Raw genomic sequence first — 7,218 nt, forward strand, 5'->3', positions numbered from 1 at the left:
CTCTTAATGCATGTTTTTGGACCCGCGGGGTAATAATCTCTATTAAGAGTGACGGATGCAACATTTTTTTTTATAAATACCGTCACACAAATTAAACCACGGTTGCTTACAACGGTAGGGTGTTCCACCGTAGCACCACACTACACTCCACCTATAATATAAGCCACACGCATCGTGCCATCCCGGCAATAACCCAACTCCCCGGGCGCGCGCACGCAAAAACACCACCTCTATAAAGCACCACCCTCGCACACGAACCGCACCGCGCCGCACCCAAACCCGACCCCGTCACGGGCAGCCAACCAGTAATCAACCCAACCGTGCACCTCTCTCTCGCACTCTCTCCCATCCACGCACGCACCTTCGCGCGCTCTCCTCCTCCTCCACCACCACCACCGGCGCGATCGGCGGCGTGGCTCCGCGCGGAGGGATCGCCGGTGCGGGTGCCACCGGTGACGGGCCGTTTTGGGTATGAGAGGGGACCTCCGCGAGGCGCCGAGCACCATCACCGCAGCAGCAGCAGCAGCCAGCGTCGACGTCGGCGGCCCCATGGACGGCCTCCTCGTCTTCGTCTTCTACCTCTCGCTTCCTATACGTGGCGGCCGCGACCACTCTAATTGCTAGCCTCCCGCCGGATCGATCTCGCCGCGCACGCACCGCACTCTCCGATCTCTCTCCGACTCTGCTCTGATTCGATTCTCCCTCCCCGCCGCGCCTCGCCGTCGAACGCGGGGCCTGATTCGTCTGACCGCGCGTCTCCGAGGATGGACCAGCCGCCGAATGGCTTCGCCGCCGGAGGTGCGTGCCCGACCAAAACACTCCGCCCCTCATTTTCTCCTTTCCTTCCTGAAAATATATTTGCTGTTTCGTGCGTAGATTTTCTTTCCAGTTTAGATGTGTTCAGTCAGTGTTGCGACAGTGTGGAGAAAGCTCTCAGCTTCTCCCACTGCATTTATTCCACTACGTACTGGATTGTTTCCAGCAGTGCAGGGGGTAATTATTACCATTACTAATTAATTGCGAAATTTATCGGGCGAAATGTTGCTGTCGCGGTCAGTGGACTGGCGTCCCAATCATGCTAATTGAGCCTGTCTGTGACAGTTTAGTGTCTTCTCCAAGGGTCCAACGATTAGAAGGGCAAAAATTATTGGACCAGAATTGTTCTTCAGATTCATTTGATGCTGATGTTTCAGGGACCACCGCTCATCTCTGGGACCAATCATCATGAAAATGATTTCTTTTTTCTTTTTACAAATGATGAGTCTTAGTATGATTGATCAGTCGAGCTGTTTACAGAGTTTTCTTATGAAACAAGGAGATATTTTTGGTGACCTCAACTGAAATCGCCGCCTTATGGTAGACACAGAAAAGTATCGTTGGTCGGTCGATGAGAATCTAGAAGAGTGAATATTAGAAGCAAAGCAATGAATTGTGATAGAAACAGGAACTATGATATAGAAACAGAGAATGTTACATGTAAAAAGCAAGGGACTGGGATGGCGACGGGAAAGTGAAACCGTGAAAGGGATGTAGAACAAGGTTCCATAAAACAGAGGCCACTAGAAAGTTGAAAAAATTAAGCACTTTTGCGTTTGCAAGAAGACAGAATGGGGGGAAGCATCCAATGTCTATTTGCTTCTCATTCTTGTTCGCCTTCTTTTTTTATAGCATATGCCTTTGCGTCAGTAAATCCATATTGCTGTGGATCGAATAAATTCTAGGGATTCTTCAGGCTGATATTGTTCCAACTCTCTTGGTGCTAATCAACTAGACAAAATAAATCACTGGTGGCATATTCCTGAACGATTGTTCTGTCAATCCCAAAAAGGCAGTCCTATTTAGGTGGCTCTTCATATGCTAGATCGGACAACTATGACCAGTTGCAGATTTAACAAACAATTGGTCAGTATAAATTAACCCACATAGTGCACTGAGTGGAATTTTTGGTGATACTAGCTAGGTGAAATTAGAACAATGAATATTGCAAGCAAACGAAGGAATTCTGATAGAAACAGAGAAAGGAATGTAGAACAAGGTACCGTAAACTGAGGCCACTAAGAGGTGATTTTTTTTACTACATACCACTTTTGTGCTTAGAAGAAGACAAAACAGGGAACAGCATCCCAGGTCTATTTGCTCCTTATTCTTGTTAGGTTTTTTATAGCATATGCCACTGCATTAATCTATATTGCTGCGGATCGAATTTATTCTTGGGACCGTTTAGGTCGATCTTGTTCTTCCATCATTAGACTCTCTTTCTGCTAATCAGAATAAATCGCTCAAGGCATATTCCTGAACAATTCTTTTGGCACCCCCTAAGAAGCAGTCTTATTCAGGTGGCTTTTGAAAAGCTAGAACGGACAACTAACACCAGTTGCAAATTTAACAAACAATTGGTCAGTACTCGCTCTGTACCTTAGTGATCTAAACGCTCTTATATTTCTTTACGGAGTGAGTACATAATAAACACACATAGGTGGAAATTTTGGTATGTGCTTATACAGGTACTTTCAGAAATACCGAATACGCAATAGTAGGTTAATTTTAATGCTTTAAATTGTTATTGTTTTTTCCGGTATAAAATGCTTTCATTGGTTTTACGATGTTAAATCTTATACTCTGTTTCTTCATGATTCCAGGTCTTTTCGTTCAGCACATTGATGGGCAAAACGCTTCTCCCCCTTCTGTAATTGTGATTGGTGGAGGGATTTCAGGCATTGCATCTGCTCGTGCCTTGTCAAATGCTTCATTTAAGGTAAATTCTCCTTGCAGGAGGAAAAAATAAATGGAATCTTCATGTACCACATTCTGTAGTGTGTAAAACAGTTAGTAAAACTAGTGTTTTAATGGTTTCAGACCCTTTTAATTATATATAGTTACACACCTACAGGTCACATTGTTAGAGTCGCGGGAGCGACTTGGTGGGCGTGTGCATACTGACTATTCTTTTGGCTGCCCAATTGACATGGGAGCATCTTGGTTAGTTGCATCCTAAAACTAGTATTAGGTTGTGTTTCTCCACCTTGCATTGAATTTAGCCGAGTGATCTCATGGCTTTATCATGTGATTATTCAGGTTGCATGGTGTTTGCAATGAGAATTCTTTGGCGCCATTGATTAGGCTTCTTGGGCTTAGATTATATCGCACCAGTGGTGATAACTCTGTGCTTTATGACCATGATTTGGAGAGGTGATTCATTATCCATGATGCCAATGTGTATGCTCCTTTAACTTGATTGATTTTCATTTTCTTACTGTTTTTTTGTTCTCTTATTAGCTACGCGCTCTTTGATAAAGATGGTCGTCAAATTCCCCAGGAGATAGTAACCAAAGTTGGGGAAATATTTGAGCAGATTCTGAAGGAGGTATTGCAATCATTTGCATTTACATGTTTTCTGCCTATTGTGTCATTGAATAAATTATAAGCTTCTTGTTAATACCGCAGACGGTGAAAGTTAGAGATGAATATGCAAACGACATGCCTCTTGTTCAAGCCATCTCAATGGTGCTTGACAGAAATCCACATCTAAAGTAAGTGGAGTGTAGGAGTAAATTTGTCTAATTATGGGATGATGATATCTTAATGCAGCCGTGAAATGTTAACATATGTGCACTTATCTGTACAGGCTTGAGGGTTTGCAATATGAAGTATTGCAGTGGTGCATTTGTAGATTGGAAGCATGGTTTGCCACTGACGTGGATAATATATCTTTGAAAAATTGGGATCAGGTATGCAATACAAGACTAGTCGATATACTCATATTTACATATTCATCAGGTCAGCGGAGAAATGCATGCTGACATGAGCTACATGGATGCACATTTATGCTACAACAATGTGCTGAGCTTTGCAAATTTACAGGAGCATGTTCTTACTGGTGGACATGGGCTTATGGTGAATGGCTACGACCCTGTTATCAAAGCTCTCTCCCGAGATCTTGATGTCCACCTGAACCACAGGTATGCACAGCGACATATCCTCATGGGACAACAATTCACATGGATACAGTGATTACCAGTGTTGAGGTAGTACAATCCCAAATAGGTGGCTTCTTATACATCCTTTTTGGTGATCAGGGTTACCAAAATCATCCAGCGGTATAATAAAGTCATCGTATGCGTGGAAGACGGGACAAGCTTTGTTGCAGATGCTGCCATAATAACCGTCCCTCTCGGTGTACTCAAGGCGAACATCATCAAGTTTGAACCTGAGCTCCCAGACTGGAAACTATCGGCAATCTCTGATCTTGGTGTTGGCCTCGAGAACAAGATAGCCCTCAGATTCAACACAATATTTTGGCCCAATGTAGAAGTACTGGGCAGGGTTGCCCAAACATCGAATGCGTGCGGCTACTTTCTTAACCTTCACAAGGCCACAGGGCATCCAGTGCTAGTATGCATGGTGGCGGGCAGATTCGCATACGAAATGGAGAAGCTATCAGACGAAGAATCCGTAAACTTTGTCATGTCACAGCTCAGGAGAATGCTGCCAGGGGCCACCGAGCCGGTAAAGCTTTAGATGCTTATTTTCATATTCTCTACAGTGACTGAAGTGCAACCAGTTCTGTAAATTTCATATTCTTCACAGTTGCTTGCAAGTTCTAACTGCTGCTGTCACATGTTTGCAGGTCCAGTATCTGGTTTCACGGTGGGGAACCGACCCCAACTCGCTCGGCTCCTACTCGTGCGACTTGGTCGGGAAACCGGCCGACCTGTATGAGCGATTCTGCGCTCCGGTGGGCAACCTGTTCTTTGCTGGGGAGGCCGCCTGCATCGACCACTCGGGGTCTGTGCACGGAGCGTATTCGTCAGGCATCGGCGCTGCGGAGGACTGCCGAAGGCGCCTCTCGACGCAGCTCGGTATCTCCGACCTGTTCCAGGTGGGGAAGATTGTGATGAGGGAGGAGATGACTGAAGTCATGGTCCCCCTCCAGATATCCAGGCTGTGAAAGGAAGGAAGAACAAACCTGTCTACTATTATTAGCATCGTGTTGTTCTGTTAACATCGTAGCTGTAATTTACCTCCGAAACTGTACAATTTCGCAGCGTCTGATCTTTGATGTACTCCCTCCGTTTGTTTTTATAAGACGTTCAGACAACTTGCTTTCTGCTGTTTTTGAACAGTGTCTGAAAGTCTAAAACATCTTATAAAAACCAACAGAGGTAGTATCTCTCTATAACATGCGGACTTTCCCTCTGATTTCATCAATATTGCTCTTGTTATCTATTATCTCCAAAGTTTTTTTTTTTGGTTCTGCTCATGTTGAAAACAGTGCGGTCAATTCCGTGATCATGTGGACCAAAGCAGGGGCGTCATTATTATTTTGAATTGAAAATCAGAGGCATAGAGGCCGGTAACGTCACCAAAGCCTCTCAAGAGCGAGGCGAGGTTATCAATGTCCTGCTTGATAGGAGCCACAAAGACTGCCGCATCATCCGCATAGAGAGAGGTCCTCACCGTGGCCCCCCGCCCACGAATCTTATGAAGAAGGCCTTTCCGGGTTGCCAGGTCAAGAATTTTATGCAGCGGGTCGATCGCAATGATAAAGAGGAGGGGGGATATGGGGTCCCCCTGACGAAACCCGCTGCCATGCTTGATCGGTGGGCCAGACAGCCCATTGAGAATGATGCGAGATGAAGATGTCGTTAAAAGGGCAGCAATCCAAGCACGAAACTTGGCGGGGAACCCCATGTGTTGGAGGAGGTCCGGGATGTAACTCCACTTAACCGAATCAAACGCCTTCTTCATATCAAGCTTGAAAAGGAGGGCCGAAGTTTTGCACTTGTGTAGCCTCCGCGCGAAATTCCGAACGTACATGAAGTTGTCATGAATGCTGCGTCGCTTAATAAATGCACTTTGGGCATTGGAGACTAGGCCGTCCATGTGGGGGGCTAGCCGGAGCGAGAGGACCTTGGCCGTACATGTACTTTCGGAATTTCTCGCGGAGGCTACACAAGACTAGGCCGTCCATGGACCGCATGGCTTGGCAAGTTTGGACTCCCCGAAGGTCAAATTTTTCGCATGGTTGGCCCTTCAAGATAGGATTTGGACTGCTGATCGCCTCGAGAGGCGGGGTTGGGCTAATTGTGGCATTTGCCCTCTTTGCCAAAGAAAACAAGAAACGGGTGCTCATCTTTTCTTCAAGTATCGCTACACACTTAGGCTTTGGAGGTCAATTATCGTCAAGCTTGGCCTTGCTCACATGGACATCATAGATTGGCACCTTGCCGGGTCCGTCCACGAATGGTGGGACAAGCGAACCGGCAACCACGTCCCCAGCCGGAGCGCTTCGGCCTCCCTCACCATGCTTGTTTCTTGGACCATTTGGAATGAGCGAAATGCACCGGTGTTTCGGCACAAGTTCGCACCGCCGCCGATACTTCTCAACAACATCATGGAGGAGGCAAAGCTCTGGATTACCGCGGGTGTTAAAAGACTAGGGCCTTTTTTTTCTTGCGCGAGTAATCGCCATGCCGTGTATGTGGGTGCTCTTGTAAAACTCTAAACTCTGTTTTTCCCTTATTTAATAGATGAGGCAAATCTTATGCCTCCGTTTCAAAAAAATCAGAGGCACTGATTCCACAGTAAATAAACATGCTATGACATAGTGGATGTATTCTTTTTATAATAAAAAAAAATCCTATGGCACAACTTGTAGTTTCTCTTCAGTTATGCAGCCCCAGATATAGAAAAACAATATCACTTCAAAGATCCTTGCATCAGAACACCTCCCCTAACATATTTTTATGGGTCTGTCTAGGGCACGTTGCACATCTAAATGACTTAATCAAGCATAAAAAGGAAAATGAAAAGAAAATACCCACACGAATCTTCGCGTAAAATCAATGGCATATGACTTAGATGTGCAATACTTAGGACACATCTAGATCTGCTTTAGCAAACCCGTATCTTTATTTATTTGCAACAATTGTCACAACATTTTCTCCAACGTAAGTCGTCACTACATTCCGAAAGCACTTATGCAGCAACATATCCCCAAATGGTTGCATCAAATTGCCGAGAGTAGTGCTAATGCACGTAATCGTAAGCTACTGGAAAGCAGTTCCAACACAATCGAATGAAGATTAATGTTGATGGTGCGATTGGCTGAAAATGGGTGCACTCGGATAGGAGTTGTTGCAAGGGATGTGGACGGATAGTTTCAGAAGGGCATCTGCCACAGGTATCAGGCCCTAGATGATCCTTTCACCGTGGAAC

At 45.5% G+C, this 7,218-nt stretch overlaps 1 protein-coding gene across 1 annotated transcript; it reads left to right on the forward strand.

The window, feature by feature from the left end:
• Positions 1–764: 764 nt before the first annotated feature.
• Positions 765–5,208, forward strand: LOC119357039 (polyamine oxidase 5). Its single transcript, XM_037624024.1, has 10 exons — positions 765–798; positions 2,640–2,755; positions 2,891–2,979; positions 3,076–3,189; positions 3,277–3,364; positions 3,445–3,530; positions 3,626–3,728; positions 3,862–3,959; positions 4,077–4,506; positions 4,628–5,208. Exons 1-10 carry the CDS (start codon positions 765–767, stop codon positions 4,946–4,948), a joined length of 1,479 nt encoding a protein of 492 aa, XP_037479921.1. The 3' UTR covers positions 4,949–5,208.
• Positions 5,209–7,218: the final 2,010 nt, after the last annotated feature.

The sequence above is a fragment of the Triticum dicoccoides genome, chromosome 2A, assembly GCF_002162155.2.
Source record: "Triticum dicoccoides isolate Atlit2015 ecotype Zavitan chromosome 2A, WEW_v2.0, whole genome shotgun sequence".
Lineage (NCBI taxonomy): Eukaryota > Viridiplantae > Streptophyta > Magnoliopsida > Poales > Poaceae > Triticum > Triticum dicoccoides.